At 38.4% G+C, this 15897-nt stretch overlaps 1 protein-coding gene across 1 annotated transcript in view; it reads right to left on the reverse strand.

Annotated features, from left to right (window-relative positions):
- Nucleotides 1-9352: 9352 nt before the first annotated feature.
- LOC107702188 (extracellular calcium-sensing receptor-like) overlaps nucleotides 9353-15897 on the reverse strand; it is a 27730-nt gene continuing 21185 nt past the window's right edge. The window contains exons 5-6 of the mRNA XM_016504429.1: nucleotides 13032-13155; nucleotides 9353-10266 (exon numbers count right to left, since the gene is read on the reverse strand). Of these exons, the coding sequence (XP_016359915.1) occupies nucleotides 9353-10266; nucleotides 13032-13155 (1038 nt within the window). The remainder of the gene's footprint in view (nucleotides 10267-13031; nucleotides 13156-15897) is intronic.

A 15897-nucleotide genomic window follows, 5' to 3' on the forward strand; every position in this document is an offset into this window, starting at 1 on the left:
TACATACAGCACACAGTGAAAATGACATGAATATGGCAGTGGGCAAATGCATAAAGCGCAGCATAGTTTGAAATCACGAGTTTACAATCACGCATCTTCAGTGAAGTTGAACTCTCCTCCTGTCAGCATTCAATTCACACTAGGGATGGGCGATACCACTTATTTTGTTTTTGATACGATACCGATATTTTTCAAGGCAGTATCGTCGATCCCAATTAAATGCACATTGTATGCATTATTTTTTTTGTTTTTTGTTAAATTAACAAAATCACTGTTCAAAATCACTACACACCTTAGTATCGATATTTTTTGTTTGAGTATCGATACTTTCGATACTCGCGTTAGTATCGATATATCGATACTTCAAAATAGTTCTATCCTACACAATTACTCGCTGACAAAGGTTATTCGCCCAATTAAATGCACATTGTATGCATGATTTTTTTTGTTTTTTGTTAAATTAACAAAATCACTGGTATTAAAACACACCTTAGTATCGATATTTTTTGTTTGAGTATCGATACTTTCGATACTCGCGTTAGTATCGATATATCGATACTTTGGATCGATACGCCCATCCCTAATTCACACGGATCGACCGTCAAGCAGAGAACATGCGATCATGCAGGATACAAATGCACACTTCACAAGATCTCACAGCTGGATTCGACTAAGTCTGCAAGGTTTGTGAAATTAAATGTTCATTATTCATTCAAAGATTTGTTTAAATTATATAAATGTGTATTTGCTGAATGCTGACGGCAAACGAGAAAGTATTATAATGTTTGCCTTTCTATTACTAATATAATACTTTGTATACATTTTAATTCCTCCGCCTTGGTGATATATCGGTCGACCACTAATTTCAGATACATTTTGAATTACTTTCAGTTGCATTTTAACTTTTTCGCACGTGAGTTTAAAATATACGATCTGAGCCCCCGGCGTGAGTTTTTTTAGGCGACCATTATTTTAGAACGTATATCGCGTTACTGTTTCCATGGAGACGCGTCATGTTTGTCACGTGACACACCGCAGCCACAATAGCGCTGTATGACGCATGCATGGCTTTATCATTTAGTTTTTCCTTTTTTATTCAAAATATTCACTGACGTGTTCACTATATTATGAAATATCTGATATTCCGATTCTCAAATACGTGTAAGTAAATGTATTTGGTAGTGTAAACACCTTTATAATGACCATGTTAGTTGATCTATAGCGGGGGATGGGCACCGCCATTAGTTCGCGCTGAATCCGAGCTGTGGGATTTACAACACGTAAATTCACTCTCTCCTCCAGAAAGACATTAAAGTAAGTTTCCGGTGAACTGGAAGAAGTGTAGACTAAACTTTAAAGTTACCTACATATGTGTATATGATATCAATAAAACATGTTGTCAAATTATAATTGAATGGATTATTATTGCCACTTCCATAGACATCGGTGTGTATTTTACAAACTATAAATGTATTGTTTTACTACTACTTATGTGTATTTAAATGTCTGAAACCTAAAATAAGCATTAAATGGTTGAAAACACTGTGATAATATGACAAGCTAGTGTCCCTCTCTGGCTTAGCGCCAGGAAAAGCCCGAAAGCAGATTTGAATTTTGAATTCAGCAGTTGATCACGTGATGCACTGAACGTTCTAATCACACCGGTGTGATCGTACGCTCCAGGGACCAGCCTAGAGTGATCACACCGGTGTGATCGTACGCGTTAAAGGGTTAAATTGTTACATTGTAAATTAAACTATATTTTAAATAAATTATGAAGAATTAATAGTCTATATAATGTTACAAGCATGCCAATACACTGTAAAGAGTTCAGTAATATTTCAAAGGATGTCCCTATCCCTCTTAACCACTTCTTATTTATTTTTTATATAAATCTTGTTTTACTTTTTACTGAACAGCTTCATCATGTTTGTGTTAGGTATCCCTGGAAAACTGCAGTACTAAATGCAAACAATTCAAGCTTCAGGTTACAGATAATAAAAATTGAAAATATAACAATGAACTGTCAGACTTAAGGTTTACTACGATACATGGCAATCTAAAAATGGGAGAAGTATTTTAAATACTTGATATCAAGTGAAGACGTTCCTATCACAGCAAACACCTATCAGAGCCACAGATGCAAACAAACGTGGATTATTTGGATTGCTACTATCTCTTAGGATTCATAAAAACCTGAGGTGAATGGAGTATAGGGTGTTTTCATGACACGTCATCAATCCGGAAGTCGGCCATACTGGCGGTACTGAACGTACATAATGCCACTGAACCGAACAGAGGTCACAAGTTTCGGTGATTATTGCTGCTGAAAATGGTCAATTATTGTCGTGTTTTGGGCTGTACTAATCGGTCGGACCGGGAAAAACATCTGGAGTACTATAGACTGCCAAAGATTATAGCAAATCAAGGAGAAGAGTGCAAAAAACTATCTGAAGAAAGAAGGCGTTTGTGGTTGGCCAAACTGAACCAGGATTTCCAGGGCAAGAATCTTGACAACATTCGTGTTTGTTCTTATCATTTCTTGTCAGGTAGGTGAAATATGAAGCTAAAAACTCAACTAATTTTGTAGTGTAATAGTATACACATATTGACATTACGTTGCTGTTTGTTAAGTTCTTGGCTAAAAATCTTATTCTAATCTCATTTCATAACCTACTCCAATATTACAAGACGTATTTTCTGAAGACATAATTTACAAGACATTTTCTGTAAAATGTTACTGAAATTTAGTTAATGGTGCTATATTTATTATCATTGTATTCTAGGTAAAAGATCTGACCTGTACAAGAAGGATGATCCAGATTGGGTGCCATGCATTAATATGAGAGGAAAGCAAGAACCACAACCACCTAAGGACTCACTGACATCACGCTACACACGCCGTGTGAATCGAACCCAGCAGAAACTCAAGGATGCTGCTGCCCATTCTTTGCTTCTCATGGACATACCAGATGATGATGATTCTGCCACAAGTGACTAGAGTCCGACCGATATATCGTTTTGCCGATATCATCGGCCGATATGAGCCTGTCGCCGATATATCGGTATCGGCGAATATGCCGCCGATATGAACATTTTTTTTACAGAACATATAATGCAGATAAAATGCTTGAAATGGTGTAATTACTTAGTTTGTCCAGTTGTCTCCATTGTTTGCTACTGGCGACCTGGATGAAACGTTTTAAAGCTTAGTCTATGGAAAACCACTGAAACTTTGAACGGCCATATCTCCTTAACGGCGTGGCTAATCCGCACCAAATACGGGGGATCCCTTCAGCTCGTGGAACCCTCTCGAATGTGAATCAAGTGTACATCTAGAGGCCCGCTTTCGAATGAGACCACCATCGCCTCGATAGCCCCCGGGGTTCGGGAGCTACGGGTGGTTAAATTCGCGGTCCGGCGCCGACCGATCAAGCGATCCCGGGGGGCTACCGACGCACGGAGGGTGGCGTTCCAGAAGGCTCCTCGAGGTGAAGGGATCCCCCAAATTTGGTGGAGATCCGCCGGCGCATTCGGGAGATAGTGACACCAGTCAACACTTTCACTTCAGTAAGGAGGTCTGAATAAACTCCAACTTTACTGTTAAGTGCACTGATGTCAGACTCATTTTGGATTATAAAGTTTATTGTTAAATTGTTAAATGCCCTACCTCCATTACGTATCTCTGTCACGTCATTATAAATGTTTGATCACCACATTTGAGTGATCATTGCAAAAAATTTGTTTATATATATATATATTCTGTGTATGTATATACTGTATTATATAGTACCAGTCAAATGTTTGGACACACGAATGGGAAAGTGTCCAAACTTTTGACTGGTACTGTACTATAATATACACAAAGAATATCGGCCGATATATCGATATCGGCCTTTTTTTACTCCCTAATATCGGTATCGGTATTGGCCCCAAAAAACCCATATCGGTCGGGCTCTACAAGTGACTATGGCAGCGATAATGTCTACAGTGTAGGAACTCAAACTGAAATGACTGGTGATTTTATTGATTCTATGACCAGTGAACTTCAAAATCTGAGAACAGAAAACATTCAGTTGCGTTCTTGTGTTGAAAATCTGTCCTCTTCTTATGACCAAAGTGCATTTGAGGGTAAAGATGAAAAGGTTTTATTTTTCACTGGTCTACCTACATATCAGATTTTGTTAGCACTAATTACATACCTTAGTCCGCACCTCCCTGTGAAGAAGTCACTTAATGCATTCAAAGTGCTAATGCTGACATTAATGAGACTAAGGCTTAATGTTTCTACAACCTTTCTGTCTTATGCATTCAACGTGTCAATCGCCACTGCATCTAGGGTATTCACTGAAGTTATTGATGTCATGTTTATTCGGATGAAACCTCTTGTTATATGGCCAGAAAGAGAACAGTTGGTAAAAACCATGCCAATGCAATTCAGAAAACAATTTGGGAAACAATGTGTTGCTATTATCTACTGCTTTGAGGTTTTTATAGATCGTCCATCTAACCTTATAGCCAGAGCAGAAACATGGTCATCCTACAAGCACCATAACACAAGTCAAGTTCTTGATTGGTATTACACCACAGGGCACAGTCTCTTACATATCAAATGCATGGGGAGGAAGAGTAAGTGACAAGTACATCACCGAAAACTGTGGCTTTCTGGACAACATTTTACCTGGTGATTTAGTTCTTGCTGATTGTGGCTTTGATATTCAGGACACTTTAGGTTGCATTATGGCTCAGGTAAAAATGCCAGCCTTTACCCGTGGGAAGTCGCAGCTAGCTCCAGTTGACTTAGAAACCACAAGTAAAATCGCTCATGTTAGGATTCACGTTGAAGGTGTGATTGGTAGTGTGCGCCAGAAATATTGTATATTGGGGGGGACATTGCCAATTGATTTCTTGATGAGAAAAGATGATAATTTTTGTACAATAGACAAGACCGGACTTGTCTGTTGTGCTCTGGTGAACCTTTGTCCATCAGTTATTGATTTTGACTGAAGTTGCTTGTTTTAGGCAATGTTGGTAAAAAATAATTGTATTTTTTTGTCATTTGTCATTGTCATTGTGTTTGTACTACACAACAATACAATTTATTTACATAGTATACCACTGTCCTTAGAACAACAGAAATGTATTAGAAGAGCAACAGAACAGTTGGGTTTGCAACAACTTTTTATTTTTTTGTATGATGTACAAATGATGTGAAAATGTACTCAATGCTGAAATAAAGCTGTAACAAAAAAAGTTATCAGTGTGAATTGCCCAAATAACACACGCTACATTTTCAAAAGGAAATAAATCAAATAAATATTAAAATAAAACTTTTAGCGTAATGTAAACAAAAAGTGACTAAAGTGCTTAAGGAAAATAAATCTGCACTATGCTTGGCTACACTTAGGCTGTACATCACAGATGTAAATGAAAACATGTGAAGCTACAGAATGGTTTACTGCATATAACAATTTTTTTTTACTTGATACCTTTCTTGAACCTTTTTGGAAGAACGTGAGGTAGCTTACGACAGTTTGAACAGTACCATTTTCCTTTTGGAGCAATCTCAACATTATCGCATGAATAGTGAAACCACTGAATATGACATTTTGCATTGTCACACAAAATCATCCGACCAAACTCAACCTGGCCACAGTGACACCAGCTTTTTTCTTGCCCACTGCCACTTGCACCATTGTCAGAACCATCCGAATCAGGGATAGATACACCAGGTTGTGCTGACACATTAGCTATGGTCGATGAAAGCCTAGTGTAGAACTTACCAACTAGTTTGGGCATAATGGCTAATTCAAAAATGTGTTTGCTTTTCTTACATGTCATGTCCCAGAACTCTTCATTAAACAAAATGTGTTCAACATGCAAGTCTTTCTCTGTCCAAACAACAAAATAGGCAGACTCCAGTTTGCACACTCCAAGCTGCGTTTGGACCTGGTAGAAATACTGGTGGTTTCTGTTTAGTGTCAGTTTCCCATCACCATCCTTCTCCAAGTAAAATCCTGTAACACTGTCTAACTTATCAGATTTGACACAGAATGGACATTTAATTTCAATGACACTGACACCACAACAATCACAAGAAATAGGGCCATCCGGGGAAGCACCTAAGTATGGCACACAAGGATTAATGAAAAAACCTGTCTCGTGCACTTTTACATTTTCATGAGATTTCTTATGTTCATCTGTAAACATATCACATGCAAATTTCTCATGAGAACATCCCCAGGTAGTAGCTTTTGATGTAAATTTGTATGATTGGGGATAGCATACACTTTTGATAAAGTTCTGAGCTGGTTGATTGGGATCAGTGCAACATGCAGTTTTCATTTTAGATGCTGTGATTCGACCAGCACGAAACTGAAACCACAGTTTAGAAGAAGCTTGATCCCTTGTAGCCATTTCAACTGCCTTTGCTTGCTCCTCTGATACTGAAACGTTTATATCATTACAAATGGACAATACATCACTGTAGTCCATGTGAAGTGCCTCCTCATTTCGCAGTTCAGTCAACACCAGAGGAAACTTTTCACTAATTGGTTTGGGAATAAAATCATCTAAATGAGGCTCAAACAGGGATAAAATAGCAGACTTTGAGCCAGTTGTGCTGAGAGTGTTGAATAATGATGATAATTCATCACTGGTAGGATGCGGTGTTCTGCTTCCTTTAACAGTAGAACTGGAACATTCTTTCTCAAATGAATGTACATGACCAGCACAGTCACTCTTAGCAGCTATTTTACTTTATATGTCTTTGCTGCAGTAAAGTCAATCTCTCAACATTCCTTGTACTCTACCTTTGACATTCCAGTAGGTAAAATCCAATATGCCTTTTCCTGCATCACTGTCTTTGAGTCCCTCAATTTCACTGTTGCTTCAATCAGAAACAACAAAGCAGCAACATGTGTGCACGTCTCCCCCAGGCCAGCCATACAAGTACAGTGAGCTCCAAGAATCCTCCCAGACTTTTCAGCAATTACCCAGGGTTCCAAGGGTTTTTCTCGTATTCGCTGGGAATGAAGTACCTACATAAAAGATAAGACAACTAAATATAAATTTGTAGGAATAACAAACTAGCCTCTCATTAATTTATTTCTTTAATAAACTGACTGAACAGGTAGCAGGTGCAACAGGCTATAGAGCAGTGGATCACCTACCTTGGCTTTCACAATACACATGTCGTTGATGAGCTTTTGCTGTGCCTCTCTCACCCATCCACACACCATCTGGTTATAGGCCTCCAAACCTTTGTAACATTTGAGGTCCTCAGCTGTGTATGGGCTTGGCGAAAAAACTAAGTAGTTCACTATGTCGGGATAAGAAATGTTAGGAAGAATTGTCGGGTCGTCAGTCCAGAACAAAGGAGCCAGCTCGTACGGATCTTTACCAGCTATTAACTTTAGTTTGTCAAAATATCGCGCCCTTTCCTGCTTACCAAGTCCTTCTCTATATGATTTAGCAGCTTCCACACGTTTTTTCCGTGGTTTAGATATAAAAAATTAGCAAAACAACGTCTTATGTAGTACATTAACCGTGCAATCCAATCTGTTGTTTACATCCGAGTATCTCCAATATGGCCACGCATCCGGGTAACTGACCAAACCGTGACATAGGTGCAAACGCTCTATAAACCTAAACTCTAAATTAACCCCGCTATTTAAGCGCTGATCAAATCGGAGCAGAAGTCATGCAGCGTTATCCAGCCTTATGAGCTAGATTTGCTAGAAGACGATAGAACAATACTCACCCTGAAGTTGTCGATGCAACTTAAAACATTTAATGCTCTTCTCCGTGTGATGAAATTAATTTACAGTAATCCGGGGAAGTTCTTGTAAGCTTAAAAATTATCTTCTCCTCTTGTCATTTTGAAAGCTCTATGTAAGGAACAATGGCTTCCGGCACAGCACCAATGTAAGTAAGCCGCATGAGGAAAAACACGGAAGTGACTGTGCATAGAGTCCATTGTGCGCAAGAGCAGAGATAAACTGATAATAATAATTAAATAATTATTATAATAAATAATTGCGTTGTGTTGTGAGCTTATGTTTGATTTTTTAATTGCGTTGTGTTGTCCGATTATGTTTGCTTTTTTAATTGCGTTGTGTTGTCAGCTTATGTTTGATTTTTTAATTGCGTTGTGTTGTCCGATTATGTTTGCTTTTTTAATTGCGTTGTGTTGTCAGCTTATGTTTGATTTTTTAATTGCGTTGTGTTGTCCGATTATGTTTGCTTTTTTAATTGCATGGTGTTGTCAGCTTATGTTTGCTTTTTTAATTGCGTTGAGTTTTGCACTACTGGGTCACCGTACCATCCCTTTAGTGTTTATACTATATTGAGAAAACATCCTTTGCCGTGTTCTCTGTCATTTTCAGTTGAACTGTTCCTCATTTGTTTTAATGAAGCAAGAAAAAAGCATAATACAGGGGGAACTCCTTTACTTTTCTTATGGGTTTGTTTATAGAGTTTGTCAGGGTCAATCTGGACACATCATGTACAAATGAAGTATGCAATTACTATGACATTACTTGCATTTAAAGGTGTTGTCAGCTTATGTTTGCTTTTTTAATTGCGTTGAGTTTTGCACTACTGGGTCACCGTACCATCCTTTTAGTGTTTATACTATATTGAGAAAACATCCTTTGCCGTGTTCTCTGTCATTTTCAGTTGAACTGTTCCTCATTTGTTTTAATTAAGCAAGAAAAAAGCATAATAGAGGGGGAACTCCTTTACTTTTCTTATGGGTTTGTTTATAGAGTTTGTCAGGGTCAATCTGGACACATCATGTACAAATGAAGTATGCAATTACTATGACATTACTTGCATTTAAATCAGCTTGTTGAACAATTAAATGTTATTACATTTATGATCACAATAATATGTTATTTTCTCTATCAGTAGGATTTGGATGGAACCTTACCCATCATATGTTGTTTTGTATTTTGTTCAGGCTTAAGTAGGATGATGTAACATTTAGGTGCAAATATGCAGAATAGTAAACCAAAACTTGAGGCTAAAATAGCAAAAATCTCCACAGCAACAGTAAATTTTCCGGGAGAACTGACATAAGATGGTATAAATGTGATCCATACAGCACAGAATATGAGCATGCTGAATGTAATGAATTTGGCTTCGTTGAAGTTATCAGGCAGTGTGCGAGCCAGAAAAGCCAGAATGAAGCACAAGACAGCCAATAGGCCAATATAACCCAGAACAGCAGAGAAACCTATTGTAGAACCCAGACTGCACTCAAGAATGATATTTTCCTTATAATATTTCATATTTTTGTGCAATTAAATGTTATTACATTTATGATGTCAATAATATGTTATTTTCTCTATCAGTAGGATTTGGATGGAACCTTACCCATCATATGTTGTTTTTTATTTTGTTCAGGCTTAAGTAGGATGATGTAACATTTAGGTGCAAATATGCAGAATAGTAAACCAAAACTTGAGGCTAAAATAGCAAAAATCTCCACAGCAACAGTAAATTTTCCGGGAGAACTGACATAAGATGGTATAAATGTGATCCATACAGCACAGAATATGAGCATGCTGAATGTAATGAATTTGGCTTCGTTGAAGTTATCAGGCAGTGTGCGAGCCAGAAAAGCCAGAATGAAGCACAAGACAGCCAATAGGCCAATATAACCCAGAACAGCAGAGAAACCTATTGTAGAACCCAGACTGCACTCAAGAATGATATTTTCCTTATAATATTTCATATTTTTGTGGGGAAATGGAGGAGATATTGTTAGCCAAAGCACACAGATAAGAACTTGTATAAGTGTAAAGGCAAGAACGCTGAGTCGTTGTTGTGCAGGCCCAAACCATTTCATTACATCATTTCCTGGAAGTGTAGCCTTGAAGGCCATTAACACAACTATTGTTTTCCCCAGAACACAGGAGATACATAGGACAAAAGTGATTCCAAATGCTGTGTGACGCAACATACAGGACCACTCAGTGGGCCGACCAATGAAAGTAAGTGAACAGAGAAAACACAGAGTCAATGAGAAGAGCAGCAGGAAGCTCAGCTCTGAGTTGTTGGCTTTTACGATGGGGGTGTCCTTCTTTCTATAAAACAGTATGGCCACCAGTGCTGTTAATCCTACTCCAAAGAGTGAGAAAAAGACCAGAACTATACCCATAACTTCTGTGAATGACAGGAACTCTACAGCCTTTAACACACAGTTATTTTTCTCAGCATTAGACCAGTATTCCCCTGGACACTGCTTGCAGTTATTTGAATCTGAAAAGGAAGTTAATCACTGTAGTTAAAATATGAAAGGAAAATGGTTTTATTTATGAGCTCCTTTGCTAAGACATTGCTTGCAGAAAATGTAATTGTAGAGGGAAAACACACACAAAAAAAGGATCTGTGAGATGAGATAAAGACTACCTGTCTCATTACTGATTTCTCCTTCTGCACATGGAATACAATCATAACAGCAGACTGGTCTTCCTTTCTGTGCAGCTTTCCTAGTGCCTGGAGGACAGCTTTCACTGCACACAGACCTTGGCTTCTACATAGAAATATACATTGTACATAATTATTTAACGGAGTGCCTATTTGTGTAAATATCCCACTTTGCTGGCAGAGGCTATTAATCAGAGGCTACAAACGTAAATTTCGTCTAACAGTTATGGGGGACAATAAACATAAAATTTCTCAAGAGCAGTTTTGGCGTTTGGTGTCAGTTTGAGGCGACAGCGGCAAGGAACCAAAACTCCATCGGTGACAGAATGGAGAAAAAAAGCCTTAGGAGAAACCAGGCTCAGTCGGGGGGCCAGTAGCTAAAATTGTACTTGTAAGGATATGTATACACAGAGGAAAGCCTTACTACTATTAGTGCAGCAGGAAGACTGTGCCAAATTAGACAACTTCAAGCAGTCGTGTCCGTTGTAGACATTTCTATCTGTCACAGTGTTGCCAAGTCTGCGGTTTTCCCATGGAATTGTGCTACTTTATCACTGTTACCGTGGGTTGTTTTGCATGTCCGCGGGTTGAAGCGACCCCAATAACATGTATTTTAGCCCCCGGAACGCGATTTTTACCGGGGGACCCCCTCGAATCGCGGTTAGTTTAGGCTAGTTATGGGCTAGTTTTGAGTAGCAATTGGGTGGGTTTTGTTGTGAAAACCTGGCAACCCTTTCCGTCAAGCAGATAACGTTATTATTGCTAACATAGCTACTCATCGAAAAATACTTTGGCATCATTTGTATCAAAGAGAAAATAATCACTTCATCCGATGTTTAAGTAAATAAAATAGCCTTGACAGCCTTACTTACTGGAGTTCCACAGCTATTGACTCACCGGACTTGTGTGTAGGTGATGTAAAAGAGGAAAGCAGGCATCTGGACCAGAGCACTGTGTGTCAAGGTAGCAGGACACTCAAAATGTTTCTAAACTTAAAACACATTTTTGTGTTGTTTTACTACTTGCACAATTATTTAAAGCATAAAACGTTGTTATTTACATTGCACAGCATGGTTTTTAATCATGTTTTTAGGGGGGACAACCCTCAGATGGGGTCCTGTTATGGCTACAAAAGACACATAACAGACAACAGGATAGGGCGTAGGACATACGTAGGATACCAGTTGTCTTGGTATGTTTTGTTTGAATTGTTCTTTTAAGAAAAGGAAATAAAGTGCGATGTGAGTATTTAACACATCATGTGTTAATCGGAGTGATACAAACCTTTGTGACTCCGAACACACACACAAACAAACAAACAAATAAATAAATAAATACATAAATAGAGTGGATGCGAGGAGTTTATGTGGGTGTAATTAAAAAAGTAACTAAAAAAAGAAGTGTCCCTCGTGGGTTGACCCGCATAGGACTGAATGGAATTTAGAAAAAAAATGTTTTAATATATGTATTATTAATATTATTATATACAAAATCTAACACAATGAGGTAAGGATGCATGTAAATGAAGAGCTGAGACTAACACTCACACACACACACACACATACAAATGTAGACATACTCACAGAGAAACACATTATAACATGAATGATGTTAATGCTGGGAAATTACTTTTTTTTTTTTTATATTGATTTTTAATGTCTAAATATACATTTAAATGCATAAAGAAAAATAAATGAAGCTTCAAATTGGACTGTTTGAATGTTTCACTTTTTTGTTCAGTTAAGAATCTCCATAGGGATCCTATAGGCCCCTCTAGTGGCATTAACCATAAAATGCAATTTTATGTCATTTCTTCTCCACCAGATGGCATCAGAGACACTCTGTGACCCAGTCCTAAGTGGATTGGTAAGTTTTTAAAGGGGTGGTTGATTGCGATTTCACATTTTTAACGTTAGTGAGTAATGTTGCTGTTTAAGCATAAACAATATCTGCAAAGTTACAATGCTGAAAGTTCAATGCAAACGGAGATATCGTCTTTTAAAATTCTGGCAGTGTAATGCCTACAAAAACGGCTCGTAGGGACTACAACGAGCTACTTCCTGGGTTTGTTATGTCACAAACCCAGAAATGTACATAAACTTCTCTAAAGCCACGCAACATGGCCCCGCCCCCTTTGTTGCATGTTCCCGGGGGTGGGGCCATGTTGCACTGCTTTAGAGAAGAGGAAGAGTTGTTGCCATGCCGTCAAAACTAGGGGTGCACCGAATTGCGTTGCTTTGGTCCTGCTTTTACGATGGGGGTGTCCTTCTTTCTATAAAACAGTATGGCCACCAGTGCTGTTAATCCTACTCCAAAGAGTGAGAAAAAGACCAGAACTATACCCATAACTTCTGTGAATGACAGGAACTCTACAGCCTTTAACACACAGTTATTTTTCTCAGCATTAGACCAGTATTCCCCTGGACACTGCTTGCAGTTATTTGAATCTGAAAAGGAAGTTAATCACTGTAGTTAAAATATGAAAGGAAAATGGTTTTATTTATGAGCTCCTTTGCTAAGACATTGCTTGCAGAAAATGTAATTGTAGAGGGAAAACACACACAAAAAAAGGATCTGTGAGATGAGATAAAGACTACCTGTCTCATTACTGATTTCTCCTTCTGCACATGGAATACAATCATAACAGCAGACTGGTCTTCCTTTCTGTGCAGCTTTCCTAGTGCCTGGAGGACAGCTTTCACTGCACACAGACCTTGGCTTCTACATAGAAATATACATTGTACATAATTATTTAACGGAGTGCCTATTTGTGTAAATATCCCACTTTGCTGGCAGAGGCTATTAATCAGAGGCTACAAACGTAAATTTCGTCTAACAGTTATGGGGGACAATAAACATAAAATTTCTCAAGAGCAGTTTTGGCGTTTGGTGTCAGTTTGAGGCGACAGCGGCAAGGAACCAAAACTCCATCGGTGACAGAATGGAGAAAAAAAGCCTTAGGAGAAACCAGGCTCAGTCGGGGGGCCAGTAGCTAAAATTGTACTTGTAAGGATATGTATACACAGAGGAAAGCCTTACTACTATTAGTGCAGCAGGAAGACTGTGCCAAATTAGACAACTTCAAGTAGTCGTGTCCGTTGTAGACATTTCTATCTGTCACAGTGTTGCCAAGTCTGCGGTTTTCCCATGGAATTGTGCTACTTTATCACTGTTACCGTGGGTTGTTTTGCATGTCCGCGGGTTGAAGCGACCCCAATAACATGTATTTTAGCCCCCGGAACGCGATTTTTACCGGGGGACCCCCTCGAATCGCGGTTAGTTTAGGCTAGTTATGGGCTAGTTTTGAGTAGCAATTGGGTGGGTTTTGTTGTGAAAACCTGGCAACCCTTTCCGTCAAGCAGATAACGTTATTATTGCTAACATAGCTACTCATCGAAAAATACTTTGGCATCATTTGTATCAAAGAGAAAATAATCACTTCATCCGATGTTTAAGTAAATAAAATAGCCTTGACAGCCTTACTTACTGGAGTTCCACAGCTATTGACTCACCGGACTTGTGTGTAGGTGATGTAAAAGAGGAAAGCAGGCATCTGGACCAGAGCACTGTGTGTCAAGGTAGCAGGACACTCAAAATGTTTCTAAACTTAAAACACATTTTTGTGTTGTTTTACTACTTGCACAATTATTTAAAGCATAAAACGTTGTTATTTACATTGCACAGCATGGTTTTTAATCATGTTTTTAGGGGGGACAACCCTCAGATGGGGTCCTGTTATGGCTACAAAAGACACATAACAGACAACAGGATAGGGCGTAGGACATACGTAGGATACCAGTTGTCTTGGTATGTTTTGTTTGAATTGTTCTTTTAAGAAAAGGAAATAAAGTGCGATGTGAGTATTTAACACATCATGTGTTAATCGGAGTGATACAAACCTTTGTGACTCCGAACACACACACAAACAAACAAACAAATAAATAAATAAATACATAAATAGAGTGGATGCGAGGAGTTTATGTGGGTGTAATTAAAAAAGTAACTAAAAAAAGAAGTGTCCCTCGTGGGTTGACCCGCATAGGACTGAATGGAATTTAGAAAAAAAATGTTTTAATATATGTATTATTAATATTATTATATACAAAATCTAACACAATGAGGTAAGGATGCATGTAAATGAAGAGCTGAGACTAACACTCACACACACACACACACATACAAATGTAGACATACTCACAGAGAAACACATTATAACATGAATGATGTTAATGCTGGGAAATTACTTTTTTTTTTTTTATATTGATTTTTAATGTCTAAATATACATTTAAATGCATAAAGAAAAATAAATGAAGCTTCAAATTGGACTGTTTGAATGTTTCACTTTTTTGTTCAGTTAAGAATCTCCATAGGGATCCTATAGGCCCCTCTAGTGGCATTAACCATCAAATGCAATTTTATGTCATTTCTTCTCCACCAGATGGCATCAGAGACACTCTGTGACCCAGTCCTAAGTGGATTGGTAAGTTTTTAAAGGGGTGGTTGATTGCGATTTCACATTTTTAACGTTAGTGAGTAATGTTGCTGTTTAAGCATAAACAATATCTGCAAAGTTACAATGCTGAAAGTTCAATGCAAACGGAGATATCGTCTTTTAAAATTCTGGCAGTGTAATGCCTACAAAAACGGCTCGTAGGGACTACAACGAGCTACTTCCTGGGTTTGTTATGTCACAAACCCAGAAATGTACATAAACTTCTCTAAAGCCACGCAACATGGCCCCGCCCCCTTTGTTGCATGTTCCCGGGGGTGGGGCCATGTTGCACTGCTTTAGAGAAGAGGAAGAGTTGTTGCCATGCCGTCAAAACTAGGGGTGCACCGAATTGCGTTGCTTTGGTCCTTGGTACAGGACTTATTGTCGGACCTTCTGAAGACTCGGATCCAAAAGGACCCACTGCTTTTTCTTTTGCTGGATGATTCGTCGCTGTCATTGTCTGTCAATCAAAAAAAATGATTCTGTTTGCTGCTCTTACTGCTGCCAAAAAGGTTGTTTTAAAATTGTGGTTTGATCCATCTACCCCAGTTAGATTGACGTGAATATCATACTTCCGGGACATTGCCCTTTTGCAGTGTACCACAGCCAAAATACATGGTGCCACCAGAAAGACAATACAGTTTTGGTTGGACCTTATTTATACTCCATCAGCCCTATTGAAATCCTGAGATATACTTGTTTTGTAACATTTTATTGTAACCCCGTTTTTTTTATTATTATTGTATGTGGGCAGATCTCGGGCTTTGCTGTAAAAAGTTATAAAACAAAAATGTTTAATAAATAAAGAATCAAAAAAAAAAAAAAAAACTAGGGGTGCACGAAAACATCTATTCATATATTAATCACGATTCTGTCTTCTAGTGATTGTAGTAGATTCACAAGTTTCAAAATCATTGTTCTAAAGCAGCGGTTCTTATTCATGTCCCTCGCGCCCCCCCCCCCCCCCCCC

Source organism: Sinocyclocheilus anshuiensis, unplaced genomic scaffold (genome assembly GCF_001515605.1).
Source record: "Sinocyclocheilus anshuiensis isolate Anshui unplaced genomic scaffold, SAMN03320099.WGS_v1.1 scaffold618, whole genome shotgun sequence".
NCBI lineage: Eukaryota > Metazoa > Chordata > Actinopteri > Cypriniformes > Cyprinidae > Sinocyclocheilus > Sinocyclocheilus anshuiensis.